The 21,381-nt window shown below is 39.0% G+C and overlaps 1 protein-coding gene across 1 annotated transcript in view; it reads left to right on the top strand.

Annotated features, from left to right (window-relative positions):
* SYNE2 (spectrin repeat containing, nuclear envelope 2) overlaps nt 1–21,381 on the top strand; it is a 165,656-nt gene that overhangs the window by 67,511 nt on the left and 76,764 nt on the right. Inside the window, exons 53-65 of the mRNA XM_010000671.1 lie at nt 1–22; nt 405–670; nt 1,435–1,591; nt 4,192–4,347; nt 7,080–7,220; nt 7,554–7,736; nt 8,281–8,418; nt 9,826–10,011; nt 11,456–11,578; nt 12,900–13,082; nt 16,983–17,108; nt 20,174–20,368; nt 20,928–21,002. Coding sequence (XP_009998973.1) covers nt 1–22; nt 405–670; nt 1,435–1,591; nt 4,192–4,347; nt 7,080–7,220; nt 7,554–7,736; nt 8,281–8,418; nt 9,826–10,011; nt 11,456–11,578; nt 12,900–13,082; nt 16,983–17,108; nt 20,174–20,368; nt 20,928–21,002 — 1,951 coding nt within the window. The remainder of the gene's footprint in view (nt 23–404; nt 671–1,434; nt 1,592–4,191; nt 4,348–7,079; nt 7,221–7,553; nt 7,737–8,280; nt 8,419–9,825; nt 10,012–11,455; nt 11,579–12,899; nt 13,083–16,982; nt 17,109–20,173; nt 20,369–20,927; nt 21,003–21,381) is intronic.

Below are 21,381 nucleotides of genomic sequence, written 5' to 3'. Positions count from 1 at the left end.
ATGGAAATTCATCAGTGAAGAGGTGAGTTGCTCAACAAACTAAATTTGGGGGAATGTGGTAGGGATGAGACCCTCAGTAAAACGGCATGTAAAGAGCTGAGATCACTGCAGAACATCATTTCCCACCCACTGATCATCCAGTTATCCTCAGCCTTTCTGGAACTGAAGGTTAAAAGTGGTGGGGAAATTTATAGTAAGAGTTCTCTGAACCCGGAACAACTCTGCGTGTGGTTATGTGCTTTGTTAGAGCAAACTGAAATGCTTTGGCACACTACAGAGATGCAAGCTCTCTGGCTATGTAATTCCTAGTACTTAGTCATGCGTATGAGTAAATGAATAATGTAACTTAAGGTGATGAAATAAAAAAGCACTTTATCTCATGCATTGATGTTTTGTTTACTTAGCTGGAACGAGAAACAATTATTCTTGATAAGCTCCAGGAAGAACAGCCAGAAAGTCTTAAAGAGAAAGAAAAGGCCACCAGAGAGGAACTGGTAGAATTACTTGATTTTGTGAACTCATTTGAGGAAAACGTCAACCAGCAACAACTCCTCTTACTCTTACTTCTTCACCGAATCAGAAATATCCTGAATATATCGGAAAACACTGAGGCAGAAGCTGCCCTTCCCACCTTGTGTGAGATAAAGGCAATGCAGGATCGATGTAAAAAGTAAGTGGTGTGGAATTTCTGTTATAACATAGATCTACTTATAAGCACAGCATTTGATTGGGTATTGAAGAAGATAGGAATGCTGTAATGCAATTAAAAAGATAGTAAATACCCTTCTGGGTCAGACCAGTGCTCCAACTAACCCATCTCCTGTCTCCAGCGTGGGGGATTGGGAGATAGTCGTTAGGGAGGAGACCTGAGCCTGGCCATGTCTTCTGTGGGCTGCAATTTGTGTTCAAATGTAGAAGGAATCAGAAGGGATAATGGTTGATTTTGAAGGCTCCAAGCTCTTGTGAACTGAATGAGATGTTTGGGTCTTCTGCTCTTATGAAAATCAGACCTTGTGCTTTTTGCAACAATGCAACTTTTGCCTAACTAAGTGACTGCCACTGTTTAAAATTTGCTTCAAATATTTTTTGAAAATATGTGATTGTTCTCTGCCTTCTCCATGCCTGCTTTTTGACATGAAACTCTTTGTGAACATCTTCTGCTCTGCCAGGGTTTTCAGACTCTGAGAACTTGAGATCTGTTTGCTGTTTCAATACACATGCTACCTGGTTTGGTTTACCAAACACTTTGTTTAGCAATACCTGAACACTTCCTTTTGAAGAAACTGAGAGAACAAAGGACAGAAACTCTGAGATTTACTTACAGAAAATAATATTAAAAACAAACATATTTTAAAAATAACTGTCTTTGGCATGCTCTTTGATTATTCCTACTTAGTGTACTAACATTACATTCTTGGTGGAAATATGTTTTAGGTTGTATGAAAAGACTCAAGACCATAAGGATTCTGTACAAGCTGAGATTCAAGAGAGGAACAAGATCACTGAAGAAATAAGTGCTGTGACAAATGCATTACAGAATGCTGCATCTCTGTTATTAAAAGATGCTTCTGGACACACAGGACACCTGGAGGTTGGTAACAGCTTTATTATTGTGTGTGGACATTTGGAATATGTCTTTTTTTTATGCTGGGGCCTGAACTGGCTCCAAATAAAATAAGTGGCAAAGTATATGCATATACACAGAATGAATTTGGCTCAGAATATTACTGGCCCTGCTATGTCCTTGCTTTGCGTTCCCTTCCCTCTGTGTGGTCCAGTTAGCAGCCACAGAAATCTTTCCAGATTGCAGAGAGATTCACAACCAGTTGCATGCCCTTTAGGAAGGACTGTTTAGTGTACATCCTGAGCCTCCCCCCCTCTGCATACCTAGCCAGGGCAGCTTCAGATGCTCTGAATTTGATGTCCCACATCAGGGGGTTAACCTAATAAATGCTTTTTAGAAATCCAGTTGTGACTAAGACCACAGTCTCCACCAGCAACAATATGCACTCTGCAGCAACCCAGTCTATAAATTTCTGTCACTTCTGTGGATTTTTGTTACCCTTCTTTGAATGCTTGACTTTATGAAATGGTGTTAGTCCTAACTCTTCTTGAATGTGAATTTATTTATTATTTTTATTATAGCTGTCTAAATTTAGTTTTATTGTTGTTTATATTACTATCTTAATTCTAAAATCTTGATTTAAAAATATTTTTAATTATACTTAACTGTGTTATCTTTTAACTATAGTATTCATAATGTATTTATTCTAACCTACTAAGTTCCATTACAAATTTGGGCTCTCTTTTCTGAGTCTTTTATAAAAACTTAGTTGGGGATCCCCAGCATGTATTTTCTTTAGAAGATGTGTTCTTGAAACTGGCAAAGGGCTAAGAAAAAGTACAGAAGCCAAAGACTGTGGTGGCAGGTATGAGCATTTCCTAGGAGTTAGCATGAGAGAGATAGGTTAACTACGTCTTGAGGAAGTTCTGGAAAGCCATGAGCCAGCATTACAGTGGCAAAACCTTGTGGATTTGTCTGAAAGGGCTACTTTTCTGCTTAAAATTATTTAGAATTAGAATTTAGAGTTGGGTCTGCTCTTTTACTGAGTTCTTTGTATCCAAGAGGAAGTGTTGCCACTGCAGGTGCTTGAGTCTTTTCCCTCCCATCCAATCTGTGCTACTCTGACCACCTAAAACTCACCCAAAAGTGATTTTTCACCTTGTTCCTGTTCCTGACAGCAATGGGTTGAAACAAATATTAGCAACACTCCTGTCAAATTATTTATTTGTAGCAGTACATCATGATGAGCCTGTTCCTCTTCAGAACATGCAGCTGAAAGGATTGAAAAGTTCCTTTTTACCTAACGCAAACACCAGCAAGCCAAAATCAGCAGGGTAATTTCATCCCTGCCTCCAAAGGAAACCTACTTTCTATAAAATCTGTAGTATTATTCAGGGGTCTGTTGCATTTATGGAATGGAGATGCCTATTTCACTTCCAGATGACAAATCTAGGTTAGTTGAGTGGCAAAGTTTTAATTCACCAACACAGAAACAAGTTTGGAGATAAGTGCTTTGTTTTGGAGACTAATATTACAACTGATTCTTTCCAAGTCAGGGAATCTATAAACTCCCATAAACCTTGGCAAAATCTTAGTTGGGCCGTTTGACAACAGCTGCCTTCTCTATGGTAGAATGAGACATGCAGCTGTTCTGTGGCTTTGAGTTTTTTAACATCAGACCCAGTTGTCGTGCCATGACAGGAAATAAATCAATCTCTCTCACATATTTCTTCTGTGCACTGTATTTTTGTGGGGGAAAAGAGTCCCAAGTGGAGGCTAGGAGTTAATGGATTACCATTTCCCCTGATTGAAAAAGGAAAGGTTGTTAATTTCAATGTCTTTCATTGCCTGGTAGGAGCAGTAGAGCATTTTTCCCAATAACTTGAGTTAACATTTGAGTTTCTCCAACAGCTGAGCATTGCGAAAAGGAACCATAAAGCAAACAAACAGAACTTTCCAACTTGAAATTCTAGAAAACCTTCAAAACAAATGAGTTTCTTCATTCTCTTTGCAAGAGGACTTAGATCGGATTTTATTTCTAGGCCACAGGCTGCAGGCAGTTGTTCAAGCTCCTTTTATCTCATAAAACCTACATTCTTCATGCAGAACTGGAAACTACTGTTTCGAAAGGAGCCTGCTGTGCTGCTCTGCGTAATTGCCTGAAAGCAGACACTTCAGCTTGAAACCTGTTGCTTTTTGTGGCCTTTGTGTCGTTTATAATAATGAAGGAATGAACGTTGGCTATTAAATGTCTTTCAAAGAGAAAATGCACTTTTGGCAAAAGGGAGAGCACAAAGGTTAACATTTAATCATAGAAGCATTTCAAATGCTTACATTGCTGTACCCGTCAATAAACATCAGTGCGTCAGTTGCCTGACATGGAGTGGTATCAAGTTTAATTAATTCTTACAGAATGAAAAGCATCATTTGATTAAATGAGGGAGTATTGGTCAAAGTTAATCTGCTTGCAGAAGGAGTCAGATTAGGTTTGATATCACAAAAACAATCTTTCCAAATCATAAGCATGGCAGGAAATATAAACCACAATATGTATGTATGTATAGACACATGCACATGCACTCTGTGAAAACTGGGTAAAACTGCTGAAGTTATTGTTGATTTTGTAGGAGGTTCAGAGTGTGATTGGTAAAGAAAGTCAAACTCTAAAGGATATCATGGAGAAACTCCGGATCAAGTATTCTGAAATGTATACAGTAGTTCCTGCAGAGATTGAAACACAGTTGGAGGACTGCAAGAAAGCATTGCAAGACCTAGAAGACAAGGTAACTGTTGATATCATGTATAAATAAGTACAGCAATATTTGATGAATGTTGTAACTATAAATTTTGACTTGAAACATTGTTCATTTTCATTTGTATTCTCTCAGTACAAATGTCTGCATGAAGACAGATTCCTCATGTTAACTGTCTCCTTTTAGAGCAACCTTGCAGTAAGCAGTGTGAATGTTATAATTTCTTCTTCTGCTAAAAGGGGACATGGCAGAACCACTAGCAATAAAGTCCTGACTTCTATTCAGTCTGGTTCTTACACCAAACTAGTAGTCAAAATTGATTACAAAGATACTTTCAAAGATGAATTAAAAGAAGACTTTGAAATTGGATTAGTTTAATCTAATTGGCACCCATGGTAGGGTATCACAGCATGTTTCTATATTCCACCCCTTGGGATATGGCTGCATTCTTTTAAAAGCAGGCAGGGAACTGAAATAGCTAAATCATATTGCCTCAGCTTTTTGCAATACAGGGGCATAAACTGGTAACTGAAAGCAAAATTAAAGGAAAATGGAGTAATACTGGAACTCACATTAGGGTCAAATTTGAAGCTGGTGTAATTATTATAATTATTATTTATTAAGTTGTGTTACTTTTAAAAAGAAAAGAAATCTTTCAGTTCTCTTATTTCAGAAATAATGTTTAATGCTAATTGTAAAGGCTAAATCTCAGTAATTAGATAAAACTTGAAAGCTTAATAATACTTTTTAGTGTCTATCAAATTAATCATTTATTTTATGTTGCATCAAATATTTAGAGACTTATTCATTGCAGCTTATTGGTTTTAATTTGGTTACCTATGTAGTTTCTGTTTCAGAATGGAAGCAGTCTTTTTCCATCTAACAAGGGGTAGGAGAGAGAAGGAGAAGGAAAGCAAAACAGTGTTAATACTTTAGTTGGGGTTTTTTTATGTTTACTGTTTAATTTACTGAGATAAACGTTTTATCCCAATGCACCTATTACATGTTGGGATAAAAGAACAGTTCTGGAATTGAGATAACATTTGCTTTTTGAGTTTAAGTGGTGGAAAACAAGATAAACTCTCTTGGAATTTTTAAAAATGCATTTAGGGAACGAAATAGTTCTTGGTGGAACTAGAGATCATTTTAGTTACATGCTAAGAGATACCAGCATGTGTTAAATAGAGTTATCTTGTCATACTTTAATGGCATTCTGCTTTCTTCTAAAGCTGTTAGCCTAAAAATGAAAGTAAATTTTACTTTTAATGCCATGGATTTTAGGTAAAAATTTTAATAAATTTATCCCAGCAGATATTCTTGAAATTAAAATGAAAATCCTGCCCTGTCAGTGACCAGAGCATTGACAGATGCAGCGTTTTTTCTGAGGAAAGATGGGAAGTCAGTGCTTGGTCTGCTTTCTCTTTTACTACTGTCACAACTCTCATATCTTCTTCACTTGTATTTGAGAAACTAGCACTACAAACATCAATAATTTTCATATTTGGTAAATGCCAGGATAGTAGTAATGGTCAAGTCTTTAGTGGTTACAGTCTGAGTTCCTTTTTCCAAGGAGCCTTAGGCACTAAGTACAGACTGGACTTAGTAAGATTTTTCTATAAGTTTGAGTACTTGAGAGGAGCACTGTAGTTCTTTTCTCCAGATATTTATTTTGATTAATGTAATTTTTCAATGCAATACCTTGCTTGAGTATTATTATATTGATCTGACACTATGTTGGAATCTATAAATAATAAATAATGTTAATAAAATTAAGAAATAAACTAGATAAATAATTAATGAACTAAATAATGATCTCAATTCCTCTTCTCGCAAAAAAAGATCAAGTATTTCAGTATAAGGAGCTTCAAACCAGAGTAACTACCAAACCAGAAAATTTCTGCATCAATGCAGCATGAAGCTGTGCAATGTACATATGCTCCACAAATCCTAGGGCTGCAGCAAAGAATTGACCATGATTTAACAGTTTTTTAGTCAGTTTTTAACTGACCCTAACAGCTCAGTAAGAAAATAAATCACTTTGGGCTAAGAGCAAGGATTTTATCATTCCTTGCACTTTACCTAGTCCATAGTAGCCTGCTACCTTCCTGTGTTGCTCCCTTCTGTGTTCAGGCAATTACTCAGCTTCAGCTTACTTGAGAGTTTTTAACTTTACACAGAAAATCAAGCTCTCTAGTGTGCCAACCTTCCATTCCTGTGGAGTTCTGCAGATTAAAATTAAGTCCACACTTTATGGAGCTCAGAGCCTCTTATTTTAGTAATAAATCTCTAATTTTGTATTTATAAATTCACTATATATCGATGCACTTCTACATTCTCTTATTTCTTAATGAAAGCAATAGCTGCCAGCTGAGACAGAACAGTGTCATTTTAGGTTTCTTACAGCATGAGTCTAAAGGTGACCCTTCCCACAATGCAGCATGATTAGCCTCTGTTACAGATTAGAACAGGACAGCTGAAGCGAAGCACCCAGGGAGCTGCAGAGTCTTCTTGTTTGTTTCTTCAGGGATTGCCTGTCTTGACTAGTCGTTTTTGAGTGAGAGAAAATTATTGAACATCATGAAAATGTTGAACCTGCTCACGTTAACACTTCTCCCTGCAAATGTCTTTCCATTCCTGTGTTCTGAAGTGACTCGTCAAGAGAAGCATAAAAAAGAATTTGAATATTTTTGGGGAGGTGGTGCACAGAAACAAGCAGATCTTTGTAATCTCTTTCCACTGTCATCTCCTCTTTACTCTGATAGGTCAGCTTTGAAATCTTGCAGAGGTCTCCTGAGTATGTGCTGAAAAGAAAAGCAGAAACTATTAACTGTGGCCTTCAAGCTATTGAAAAGATGTTACAGCAGAAGAGTGAAAGCATTGCCAAAGCCCAAGAAGTTCAGAAGGTATTCTTGCAAGAACAAAATCTATCCATGTTAAAAGGTTTTTGGTTGTTTCTACAGAGCCTGGTTTAGCAGGAGCGTAAAAAAAATAAATTTGTCTGTAAAAGGGGAAGTACAAGCAAGCATTTAGCTGGTGAATGTTTAACAATTCTTTCTCACAGGAAAATAAATGGTTTTATCAACTGTGAACCACATTGGTAGATGCAGTGTGTTCTGTTCTTGTCATACCAGTTCCAAAATCTTTCTAATTCCTCATGCCCCACACGAAGAACAAATAACTCCTTTGTTACCCTGGAGCCTGACCTTATATTTCATTTCCCCTCCCTCCACGCGCAGCAAATCTGGGATATGCTGGACCTCTGGCATTACAAACTCAATGAACTGGATGCAGAAGCGCATGATATAGTGGAGCAGGATTCCTGCCATGCACAGGAGCTGATGGATATCTCAGTGACCCCCCACCAGCACTACCAACAGATCTCACAACTTGCCGAGCGCAGAACTGCGACCTTGAACAAGGTAGATGCAAATATCAAGGTTGTTTGTTTTTTTTTTAAATTCACATTTTGTAAGAAACAAAATAAAGGTTTTGCATAAAACATCATCAGAGGCTCTCTAATGAGTCAAAAGCTTGCTCTAGGATCTTTGGCTTATTGTAGCTGAGAGTTTCAGCAGTGGTAAACATCACCTCCAGCTGCTAGCCCAAAGGACCAGCTCTGCACCGTGGTCCATGGGGGTCAGCATGGGGAATTCATGCCCCTGCATGGCTGATGAGATGGTTTTCAATGATGCTGCTAATGGGCTATCTGTTAAAGCACCATTGCTATATAAATTGCAACAACACCCCCATGATATGTAAGCACTTAAGCATACAAAGTAGCTTTGATTAGAGGAGATAGCCTGAAATCATGAAACTCTTTCAGAAAAGTTACAAACTTTCACTGTACTAATTTAACTGACTGGATGAAAATATATCCTGTTTTCTTTTAATCTTGTCCATAGATGTTTATCCTACACAGTGAATAGAATTTGTGCCTTTCTGTAAAATCCTGTAATTTTCTAGGCTGCCAACAAGATGGAAGAATATGATGAACTCTTGAAGAATGTGAAAGACTGGATAGAAAACACAAGCTGCTTGCTAAGAGCAGATGCTCAAAATGACTCTGCAAAAAGCTTACACAAACATACTGATAAACTTCACGTAAGTGTTGATGCAGATACATGGTCTTGTTAGAACTGGTTGCTCTGCACAGACACAATTTTGCATTCTTAAGTCTTACTGACATAAATAATTTACCATTTTCAATAGATCCTTTAAGTGAAAAATAGTTAAGAGTTGACACTCATCAAATATAGATAGATACTTTTCAATGTTGGACACAGCAATCTTGTGAAAGTGCTGAACTTGTAGTACATCTGTCTTCCAAAAATGTGTGATTATCTACTGTTACTCTTCTGTGTGGCTATAATTAGTTTTTACTGCCTGAATATGTATGATTCTTTCTGTATTGTGTGTATGTGATCTGAAAAGGATAAAGTGGTATTTCAATGTCTGTGTGTTAGATGAAACTTTGAGGTGAGTTGTGATTTGGAAGGCAGTTCTCACTGTGTTTTTAATGTAATTTTGACTGGTAATTTAAAAATCTAAGATTTGTAATGGTACAGGCAAGATCAGGGCCGGGCAAGTGCCAAGAGGATTTCTCATAATTTTGCATTTGAAATTTGAGTTTTCTCCCTGTCCACTCCTTGGCCTAGGCCAAGAGAGAAAGTTGGTGCTCTGAATATTGATTTTTGTATGAAAACTAATTACAATTCCTTACAACTGCTAAGTTCCAGAGCACAGAGCCACAGTGGGAAGATTGTGATTTCTAAAATCTGTGAACATTATCGTGACAAAAAAATTATTGCCTCCTGCATTTGTGCTTTGGAGTGTTTTATGTGTTCTGGACTGATAATTTATTGGATTTGGAAATACACCCAAGGCTTGCATTAGAGTTGAGAAGCGCATTCAGTCCTTTCCTTTAGTGCATCACATGCATTTCCAGCAGCCTTCACTGTTCATTAAGACATTTGCTGTAATTAAACCAAAGCTCATCTACTTCTGCAGGAGATGGGAAAGATTCTTCCCATCATGCACAACTGGCCATATATTTTTCTAGAGCATTTTGTTACATCTTTCTTCTTCAGGCTGGTGTTCAGAAAACCCTTTTCAGATGTCTGGCTGACATGTCTTGTCTATATACGTGGGGTTAGCCTGATCATGACACAGTAGCTGGAGAGGAATCTACTCCAGGATCTCATACTTTTCTTTTTCTGGGGATGGGACCTCTCTGAGTTTGAAATATTCCTTTTCATGCCTTTTGTCATGCTCCTGTAGGCTTACTTTATCAAATTGATTCCCTTAAAGTCATGGCATTTGTCTTTCAGTTTTCTGCCTGCAGGATGCAGCAGTTCAGTGAAGTGTTTTAATCTGAATTGAGCTTTTGGGAACATATGCAATGGTCAATGATATATAGGAAATTAAAACTGATTCCTTCTGGTCCAAACCTCTGTGGAACTTTGATGTTCAACACTGATGAATCAAACCAAGTTCTTATTTTGTCTCCAGATGGCTTTGGAAGACTCAGAACAAAAGCAAAATCTTCTGCACGATGTTTACTTGGAACTGGAGGAGCTAACACCAGTCTTTGAAACAGAGAGTGTAATGCAACAGCTAAATGAAGTAGCTGATCAAGTAGCAACTTTACAGCATGAGATAGTAGAGATTCTTCCACAGATCCAGCATGTGGCTGATGTAAGTTTGGGTCATCTCTAGGGACCTTTTATCAGAGCTTCATCTTCTGTTATGAAATATTGCTTGCATAGAAAAGAAGTATGCTGGTTTTAGTAGGTGTGCCAAGTGAGGACATGAATTGTATGGAAACAAACCATCAGAAGGTGTTTGGTATATAATTAAGCTGTGAAGTTCAGGAGTGTTGAGGAGACTCCCTGTTTAGGAAAAGAAATACAGGGCTTGTTGACTGGCAAATTAAAAGGACTTATCTTGCTGGAGGGTAGGGCTCCCATTCAGAGGTACCTGGACAGGCTGGAGAAGTGGGCTGACAGAAACCTCATTAATATCAACATAGGCAAATGGAAAGTCCTACACCCCGGAGGGAACATGTCTGAATACCAGTATAGGCTGCAGTCCAACCAGCTGGGGAGCAGCTTTGCCAAAAGGGCTGGTGGTCCTAGTGGACAACAGTTGATAATGACACAACAGCATGGCCTTGCAAGGTCAACAGCATCCTGGGCTGTCTATGAGCAAGAGTGTAGCCATGGAAGTGATCTTTCTTTTTGGCACCTGTGAGGACATAAGTGGTTGCTGTGCCCAGTTTTCGGTTTCTGAGTGTAAGAAAGACATAGACATACCTGGAACAAGTCCAGGAAGGCCACTGAGGTTATCAGGGGCCTGTAGCACAGGATGTAGAAGGAAAGACTGGGAAGTCTGGGTCAGTTCAGCCTGGAGAAGAGACAGCTCAGGGGTGGAAAGGCAGGTATTACTGTCTACTGCTACATAATGGAAGAGTACAGACAAGAGAGACCCAGACCATTCTTAGAGTGTGCAGAGAAAAAATGAGCAGTAACAAACCCAGATTAGAACAGAGGAAATTCCATCTACATATTAGGAAGGATTTTATTTTTTTTTGCAGTGAGACTGGTCAAACACTAGATCAGGGGCCCAAAGGAGGAGTAAAATCCCCATCCCAGGAGACACCCAAATCTCAACAGGGTCAGGCCCCAAATGACCTGCTCTAGTGAGCACCAGAGACCTTCCAAGGACCCTTCCAACCTAATTTATTCTGTCATTCTGTCTCCATAAGAGTTCACAAGCAGCTGTACTGTATGTGGATTATTTTCCATCTGATACAAGTCTTCATAAAGGAAACTAGAACAGTGTAATTAGACCAGTTTCCTATGCTAATGCCTATCACCACTAGAAAAGTGTCTTGTCATTACTGGTAATTTATAATGTGACTTCACAAGGATATTTCAATTCTGTATTCAGGTTTTAAAACAGGCCAATGATGATATGTGATTTATAAGTAGCCTTTTGATTGGTAGCATCCATTACATATCCTGTGTATGTTGCAGTTGTTTTTCAGTATTTCTTTTTAAATTTAAGTAAGAGGCAGAAATACAAGCTGTCTTTGGTATTTGCACAATGTACAAATACTCTCTTTGTTCCCAAAATCTAGGAATTGGAGGCCATTGAATCTCATGTGAAAGTGGTTGAGAAGGACATTGCCAAAATGAAGACAATCCTGTCATCAGAAGATCTCTTAGAATTTTCTCCAAAAGATAAACTTAAACATGGAGAGGTCTGTGAAATATTTGTGCATATGTTAGCATAAATATGCTTTCATAAGCATAAAGCTGTTTTGTGACTGCAAACTACCAGCCCGGAAGAAGTGTTTAAGATTTTGAAATGTTTGTATCACAAATTCTAGGTCTTAGGTCAAAGATTGAAAGTATTATTTCAGTTATATTTTGGCCACCTGTTTCTACAGTAGCAAGCAGTGCAATCCAAGAGGAGCACAATGGTAGGGAGAGTTGGTGCAGAGGACCTGATATCTGTGTTCTGTGTGTCTTGGGGGCTTACTTTGGACTCATCCTGTAGAATGGACATCCATTAGTGGCTGGGTGTTTTCAGAGCCTCTTCTGGAGAGTATCTTCTGCTTTACTTTATTTTGAAAGGAAATCAGTTTGAATGGTCCAAGACAACTGCACAATGTAAACCCTAAGGTGAGACTGTCAGGTTGTTCCCTGGTTTGAATGAAAGCATTTGATGTTAAAGCACCACTGAGAACATGCCCATAGGGAACTTGAGTGTGCTTATGTTGTCAAACATACCTGCCATATTTGACTGTCTCTGTTTCTGGAAAGTTTATGACCTGGCTTTCAAAGACACTTGCAGCACATCTCTCTACTCAGCATCAAACAGTAAGTAATCTGAAAGTCTGAAAGTTGGGCCCTATTATTCACAAAATGAAGGCAAAGTTTAGCAGATGTTTCTGGAAATGTAGGCTGGAGTGTCTTACCATACAACCATTTAATCATGTAGGGCTTTCACTGCAGAGATACCTTGGCCAGATGGGGTTTTTTTCCTCTGCTTTAAGTAAGGCATTGTGGTATCTTTGCTTTTATACCACATGTAGTCCATGTTGTTAGCTGACTGAGATGGAAAAAATCATGGGTCAAGTTTCAGGGAAGGGATAAAAATGTCATTATAATTTCATGGCTGGTTTGCAGCACAAAAAAGAAAAAAGAGATTTGGGTAAAGTGACATCAGAAGGTTTGCAACAGTTCTTTAACTGTCTGCATTGAAAAATGTGCTACTTTGAAATGACATGCTTAGGAAATAGTAACTAATCTGAATGTGACCCTTTTGTCTTGCTGTGCAAACTTCAAGCATGTATAGACAGAAAAATCAGAATTGTAAACCTGAGTTACATCTTCCTCTTGCTTTAGGCACCATCACCATAGACTTTCACTTATTTGTTTCCAGATTAAAGTATTCTTCCTTCTTAAATGGGAAATTCACCAAGAAGAACTTTTACACATCACAACATTAGTATAAATTTCCAATGTTGACTTTTCCAACTGACTATCACCTCTATCATTTATCCTGTGTCTCAATAGGTTATTCTTGACCATGTCGGTCCCATGCAGAAGACCATTCTTCATATACAGTCCTATGAAGAAGCACTTCAGCTACCAGGGTTGAAAATGCAACCTTTCTCAGTCTTCCAAAGAGCAAGGCAACTCTTGAGAGAATTGAAGAAATTAGAAAAAATTACTAAGGAACAAAATGACTTACTGGAGGTAATCTATTTATTTCTTTTTCTATCTATTTATTTTTGCTGGCACCTAAGCCACCTTTATTCTATAATAATTTTAATCACTAGACAATATTGCTTTTACAAGCATACCGTACACTTACTATGTCTTCTATGTAATGATTTGGGGTTTTTTTGTTGTTGTTTGGGTATGTTTGGGGTTGTTTTGTTGGGGTTTTTATTTGTTTGTTTGTTTTATTTTTGTTGGTTGGTTGTTTTTTTCCTGTGTAATTTGATACTTCAACAAGGCACACTGGATAGTCTTGAAATTGACTCCAGTTTTCCAGTTCTGTCAGAACTGACACCATGTGTTTCAGCATATTAAAGAAGAAATGAAGGCCCAAGTGTCCTATGACCCAGGTTTGTACAACTGCTGATTGAAGTCCAGTGCTATATGCAGGTGCTCACATCTGCAACATCCAAATCCTTAAACTTGTCTTCAACGTGGAAATTCTTTGTTCACAGCCCTTAGATAGAAACTGGTAAGAATTAATAGTAGAAAGTCTTTTACCAAAGATGACCCAGGAAAGCGACTGTTTTCTAGCACCATCATTTGGTTAGTTCATTGTTTTGAAGCCAACTCCTGCCCTCAGAAGGTCCCATGCAAGGATGTGTCTGCCTAAGTGAACATGTGACAGGGGGCTTGGAGATGCTGCTGGTCCGATCAGGTTTGGAAACAGACGTGGTGTAACAGCACTGATGTGACACGTGGCTGCAGGTGAAGGCAGTGGGGTCAGTGAGCATTAACTTGTGGGCAGCACAAGTTATGAAACAGCTGTGCTGGCTCCAAACCTGAAGTAGTACATCTGCAGCACTTACTGGGCAATGTGGTTGTACCAGATCAGAAAGGTTTTGATTCAGGAATACCTGGTTCCTTCTCCATTGCACTTGGAGGCCACCTGGGGTTTGGTTACTCATGTTGCCACATCAGCACAGGTATGAAATTTTTATGTGACTCATTCATTTCTCAGTAGGACGGTAGCAGCACCTAGGAAAATTAAACAGTATCTTTCTTGATTTTCTTTTCCAAACCTATCACAGTAAACCAAAACACTTTAGAACAAGTAACTTCTTGCTGGGCACTTTGGGGGCCAGGCAGACACAAGTGGCTGCTAAGATGTGAATGTCCATCTCTGATTTTCAGTTTGTGAAATTAAGAGCACCAAACTAAGAGAAAAACATGCTATATGACTAATACATGCTTGGAGTTCAGAGAAAAAGTACTGAGTGTGCCAGATCTCTGTAATCCCTACCATCTTCTTTTTTTTTTTTTAGTCCTTTTTCTTATATCTGAAAAATGGGTGTGCTAAAATGTACCTTTTTTAGAGAGTGACCAGATTAAATACTTGAGAATTTTCAAAGCACTTAAAAGTCATCAGAAACAGGGTGCTTTGCAATTATAAAGTGTTATCATGAGACTTCTAACTGGTTTATATGGAGCATTAGGTCAGAGTTTAGATTCTTCTCCTTTTTGAAACAGCTGTAACCTTTTTTCTCAGTATGTACTTTCTCTTTGAGGCATCCAAAAATCTGTAGCTGAATGAAATTTCTTTGTGAGAAAACAGATGAGAAAAAAATGCAATTTTTGGCAGCTAGGATATCAAACTGTGTGAAAAAGATTTTCCAGTCCTCTTGAATGGGTTGAAAGGAGCAGTGCTACAATGCAAGTCTAGCACCAGCCAGGACTAACAAAGGATAAAGCTATTAAAGTGTGGCATTTTGAGTGCTGCATTTGAAAGGCAGTAAATATCCTGACAGAGAGGAAGGCAACAGCTTCCTTTATGAATATATACATAGTTAATTTTTTCTTTTCCTGAGGTTTAGTTCTGAAATTTTAGTGCTTGGATGCCTTTGCCCTCATTTTGCTATCAGCGATGCAATCGGGATATTGCATTGGTGGCTTTTGTATAATTAAGTTGCACTCTAACACCTGAAAAAGTGTAACAGAAGCAAAACCTTTAACAGGTAGTGTCACTGCTTTGGGACAAGGTTTTAGGTGACTTATATCTGTGTTCAGTGTTCTCTTGGTTTTTATTATGGCCTGTCAAGTACCACACCTATCACTACCTAGTTAACGTCATCAGGAAGAGAAGCTGGAGCAGCCACAGCTGCTTCTACTGTTTTTCTGTGCAAGAGAGTGGCAGTATTTGCATATTTGGTTATTTGCTGTGTTCATTTTTAACAAGCTCTTCCATAAAAACCACAACTGCCTGCGCATATGCTATGGCAATTGGGCCTTTTCTATGGGTAGGTCTTCCAGTATTACTACAAGATGAAAAGTAAAGAGCAAATGTTAAGCAGGAAAGATCTGCTACACTTCTAGGAAGGGACTCAGTCCCACATATATGAAATAACTTATGTTATATTAGGAAAAGGATAAAATTGCCTCTCAGTAGAAGGCAGGGAATAGATGAGTTATCTTCAAGCAAGTGGCTATATTTACATATTGGCCTGTGAGAGAAGATACTGGAGTCTCTATACAGAGAATTTATATTCTTTAATCAATGAAACTTGAGGCAGGATGCATTTTATCTATTACTAAACAGCTCTGGTCATGCAGAAGTGAAGGTGTGGCTAAGACTATCTCTTTTAGAAAGGCTTTTAGTTTCTCATTAAAATTGAGCAGGAGACCTACTCTTTTTTTATCATCTTTTGATTCTTCAGCTATGGCATTAGCTTGTAGCCCACAATTGACTATCTTCCTCTCCAATTGGTGGGTTTTTTTAAGTGAGGAAATAATTTTTTCTTCCTTTTAAAACCTGTAAGTTAAAAAATTAAATCATTTGGAATTTTATTAGGCTGTGTTTGATTGAGAGGCAGTGCTGCTGTGAGGGAGTGACTGAAGAAATAACACCATTACTGATCATAGCAGGAGGGACTTTGCTCTGGAAGGCAGAGTCTGTGCATGCTTTGCTGAGAGATTTTTTTGACCTGTCAGGCTGCTCATCAGCAGAATTAACTTCAAACATGGTGACAAAAGACTGCATTTTCTTCGTTACCTTTTGCAGACACATGAGGAGTAGTCCTTAGATATTCTTTGGTTCTCAGCCCACAGACTGGAAAACATAAAGACATCAAACATCCTGTGAATTAAATGTTTTCACAAAATATTCTGACTTGTAGATGTAACAATTTCTTAATTACCTGAGACATAGTGACAGGCTGTGGCTGACAAACATGAGCAATGTGTGTGGGGAGATGGCCCACTTCTGCATGAACAGTAAAGCACAGGAGTGGATGAGATTTTGTTGTCACTGTCAAATGACTAGAAGTGAATTTGGCTGTTTATAATGTATGTTTTCCCATAACTCATGTAAGAAGAGGAAGCTCCCACAAGGTGGAAATACTTTTAATTTTTATGGGAAATATTCAAATTGTCAGATACTGTAGCTGGTTTATCCTCTGAGCTGCAGTGTCTGCCTGCTGTACAGAAGAATTCATTTTTGGTCAGTGCAGAATTAGCTGGCAGTAAAGACCTGAGCACCAGTAAAAACCAGGTAGGCTTTCTAAGTTCATATGAAACCCTGTAATTTATCCTTTTTTTTTTTTTTTCTTTCCCAACCTGTTCTAAGTTGTAGTGAATGTGATTCCGTTTCGGCTTTTTAGCCAAATTCATAGCTCTGCTTTGGAATAAACAAAGATGTACTCCTAGGTAGAAAACCCCACCCTACTTATGGGTAGAACAATTTGTCTTCAACAAGTAAATAATAAATTTGTGAGGACAGGGCTATGCTAAGTTAGCAGAACAAACAGAGTTTCTTCTACTTTTAACTACAGATGCAAAGGAGGCTTACAGTACTTATCCATTCAAGTTTGTTGAGTTACTGACTGGTTTGTTTCTGTACTAGTTAATTCAAAGTAATTTATGAGAATTACTATTTCACAGGAAGCTGTAAATAAAACAGAAGAATGTGAGCAAGAAATTGAAAAGCTGAAACAATTCTTAAAGAACCACTTGGTTGAAATATCACATGAAGATCAACCACTGGTTCAGAAGACTCAATGCCCAGAGGTGGGTTTCATTGTTTTATCTCTCATAGAATCATAGAATTGTTCTGGTTGGAAAAGACCTTTAAGATCATTGAGTCCAACCTTTAGCCTAACTCTGCCAAGTCCAGTTCTAAACTACATTCCTAAGCACCACATCTACACATCTTTTAAATGCCTGCAGGGATGGTGATTTGCCCACTCCTGGGCATCCTGTTTCAGTGTTTGATAATCCTTTCAGTGGAGAAGTTCCTTGTAATATCCAATTTAAACCTCCTCTGGTGCAACTTGAGACCATTTCCTCTTGTCCTGTTGCTTGTTACTTGGGAGAAGAGAATAACCCCCACCTCACTACAGCCTCCTTTCAGGTAGCTGTAGAAAGTGATAAGGTCTCCCCTCAGCCTCCTTTTCTCCAAGCTAAACAACCCCTGTTTCCTCAGACTCTCCTCATAAGACTTGTTCTCCAGACCCTTCACCAGCTTCATTGCCCTTCTCTGGACTCACTCCAGCCCCTCAATGTCCATCTTGTAATGAAGGATCCAAAACTGAACACAGGGCTTGAGGTGCAGCCTCATCAGTGCCAGGACAGGGGGACAATCACTGCCCCACTCCTGCTGGCCACACTATTCCTGCTACAAGCCAGGATGCTGTTGGCATACTCGGCCACCTGGGCACACATTGGCTCCCATTCAGCTGTTGATTGATCAACACACCCAGGTCCTTTGCTTCAGGGCAGCTTTCCAGCCACTCTTCCCCAAGCCTGTAGTGTTGCATGGGATTGTTATGTTACTTATGCCTGTTACTTGTCCTGACTAACACTAATCCTGATGATGCAGAGCACTGAGCAACAGCAGTTTGCTTCCTCTCTCTGCCACAGCCAGGCAGGCAGTTGAATACCATGTTGTGACTCTGCATACTGAAGTTGACATACCAGCAGGCACTACAATAATTAATATTAGCTTGTGAGTTTATTATATCTTGCATAATATACTCCTTATTGACTTTGATGTGTCATTTGTACCTGTATAAACTTCTAAAACAAGCAAAAATTTAGAGTACTGTTTTCATGACAGCTGAGAGCTGTTTTGGTCAAACGAAGTACAGCACTGATAGCTTGCCTGTGCTCAGCATCCTGCTGATGTTGCTGAGGCAGCAGCTTGAAATAGTGCATGAGGAGAGAACTGAGTCAATTTCTGACCACTGACCATGCAATGGTCCTTCTGGTGATTCTGGTTAGATTCTTTAGAATCCTTTCCATGTCCTCACTGCCACTGTGTGTTTTTATCAACTGATAAACACGTGTTTCTTTTCTCCCTGCAGCTGGCTGCTTTCTGTAATGGGTGAATTGATTATTTAATGCAAAAATAAGATGGGTTTTAAGGACAGCACTGCAGAAGTCAGGAAATTACTGATTAAGTGTAATAACTATTTATAAAGTGCCTCTGAAATGCTCAGTTTTTTGCAGCCAGTCACAATGAAGTTAATATATATACATATTATTTGCCTAATAATTATAATCACTTGGTAGGCTCCTCAGTACACAGCTGCCCTGCTTTCAGGTGCCTGGATGTTGGAAGCTTGATGCTAATACTAAGCATGACTCAGTTCCTGATTCTTACTTGTTTTTGTCTTGGAGTGTAAGACTTCATGTTTTGTAGCTCCTGTTTCACAATTGTAGCATTTCATGAATAGAAGTGGGCAATAGAATTTCCCATCTTATTGAGAAGCTTCAAATGAAGAAGTGATATTAATAAAGATTTTGTTTCTACAGAGGTTTTTGGCTAGTTAAGTTCACAAAGCAGTAACTGGTAAATGCATGCTGTAAAGTCTCCTTCTGCAATGAAACAAATAGGAATAGTGTTCTTAGTGAGCATTTATAAAAATATGCCAAATTATCATGGATGGTTATTTCTTCATTCCAATGATTTTTTCTTTCCTCTACCTTTGGAAGATTTTACCTTGTGTTTTTGGGAAACTTTTCTGAGTAGAGCTTCCACATCCTTTGACAATTTGCTGGAGTTCCTGCCTCCACCTTCCCAGCCACACAAATGTTGTTAACAGAAGAGTCTGTAGTCAAGACAGAACCAGCAGTTGTACTGCTTTCATCTGTCACAGATTATTACTTGCATGGCATTATTCACACCATGATAGAGCATGGTGTGGGATTATTTCAAGCCTACCATCAAAGTATGCTCTGACAGACTGAGCCCAGGGTGCAATGGGATATTTAGCCACATTTCAGTCTTCTGAGCAAGCAACAGTGCTTCAAAGAGCTTTAGCATTTTCAATAATGAAGGGAGTGGGGCATTTTCTTCCTTGCTCTTTTCTACTCTTTGTTGTGCTTTCTTTGCTCACCTGGAGACTCGATGGTAAGGAAAGGCCCTGGCAGAAGCTCTAAGGGCAGAACACTGGCTAGGGCAATAGTCAGGGAGGAGACCAAGACAGATTTGTTTCCCCCTTTGTTAGTGTAGAGGTACTTGAGTTATTGTTTAATCCCTGTAGAACAGTAAATATTTTCCTTGTACTTTGTTGGGGACTGTTGCTCCCAATATCACATTCAAAGGCATAGGACAGTTTTGTCACTGAAACCCACTGAATGGTTTGTGTTTGCTTCTTTTCGCCCAACTTCAGCAAATATGACTGAGTCCTAAGCTACCCTTACCACTCTCTGTTCCCCCATCAAGGCTGTCTCAAGTGTTTTGTGTCAGGTTTCCAGAGAGGATAGTTGGAACATCACCTGCTCTGACACACAGAGTAATGTCACCCAGCTGCATTCCTTCTGTCCTGAAGGAAACTCATATTCCCATAACTATGCAGCACCTAGTTAGTTAGTTATCCAGCCTTCCCCATTTCCTTCCAGGCTATCAACTTGTGCATTACAAGTGGCAAGTCTTGTCCTGAACTGAATCTGTTGCTGCTGTGTTGCATGTATCTGGACGTCTCCTGTGGTGACAATGGGGAACTGTCCCAAAGCCCTGAAAAAGGAAAAGGGGCAAATAGCTCCAGTCCCAGTAAGACTGGTATTATATGTTACACTGCTGTTTGGTTAAGTAGGAAAAATGGATGCTTACAGATGTTGTTACTCCTCAGGGAGAAATGGAAGCTGTAAAAGAAGAAATCATAAAGCTGTGCCAAAGAAAGGAGGATATCCTGACTGGGATGAAGAATTCAATGTCTGAGCTTCACCAGCACTTACAGCAAGAAGTGCCTGAATCAGGAGATGAACCCACTGCCTCTGTATTAGCACAAAGTGACTTGATGGGGACTGATGTTTCTGGTCCACAGGTAAGTGGAGCAATACGTTGAGACTGCTTACCCAAGACATGAAGAGGGAAGGTAAATAACCTTCCTCCCAGAGGAGTGGCACGTGAGAGAGGAGCACCCCTGGAGCTGTGAATCTGTTACTTCTCCTCCCCTTTGTGTTTCTGACTGCTCCCAGAAAGACTGGGTGTGCTGCATGTCTGGGAGAGAGGCTTGCCTCTGGTTGGTTGTTAACACGAGCAGATCCAACATGAAGTTTGCATCATGCAGTCAACAGCAAAATGCTTGATGTAAACTTTTATTGATTATCAGTTGTTCTGGGAATTTCACTAAGTTGTTTTAATGGAGCAAAATTAAATTTGTCCCAATTATAGCTGTTATGTTAAAATGTCCCAATTTTCAGAAGTGCTTACAGCTTTCCTGCTGCTTTCAGTTACTTTAATGTAGGGTGGCAGATGTTCAGTGCTTCTCCAAAAGTGGACCCCAAGTGGTAACTGCCTTTTGGTTTACAGCCAGAAGAGAAGAGGCTTTTACTGTTCTTGTAATGAATAATTGGACTGTCTCTTTGTGTGTGTTTTTGTAGTTGAAAAAAAGAGGAATGATGTCTCTTCTACCTTCCCTAGATGAAGAATCAGAAGACTGTTCTTCCCACAGCAAGGTGAAGCCCAGTATATATTTTATATATACAGCTGTATATGTAACAGAAAAGATTTTGGTACAGGACAAATTATGAAAGATGTGTAAATCTGAAATACTTCAGAACAAATTGAAGTACCTGTTATCACTACAGAATACTAAGAAATTGCACTCAAGGCAGCCAATCAATATTACAACAGCAGTATTACACAGCACCTCACACTGTGGTATGTGCTCCTGCTGCTTTTGGTGGGATTGCTTATACAGTAATACCCCCTTTATGGAAGTGTTAGTGGCAAAATATGAGCCTAAATACCAGTGTTTCTAGGTGGGGATGGGGTTCACACAGAATTAGACAGTCTCTGAAGTGCTAAAACTTGAAAGAAAAAAACATATTTTTT

This window comes from Chaetura pelagica, unplaced genomic scaffold (assembly GCF_000747805.2).
Source record: "Chaetura pelagica isolate M959 unplaced genomic scaffold, ChaPel_1.0 scaffold36, whole genome shotgun sequence".
In the NCBI taxonomy this organism is placed as follows: Eukaryota; Metazoa; Chordata; class Aves; order Apodiformes; family Apodidae; genus Chaetura; species Chaetura pelagica.
The sequence above is the reverse complement of the archived record's forward strand: the minus strand, read 5'-3'. Positions and strand labels throughout refer to the sequence as shown.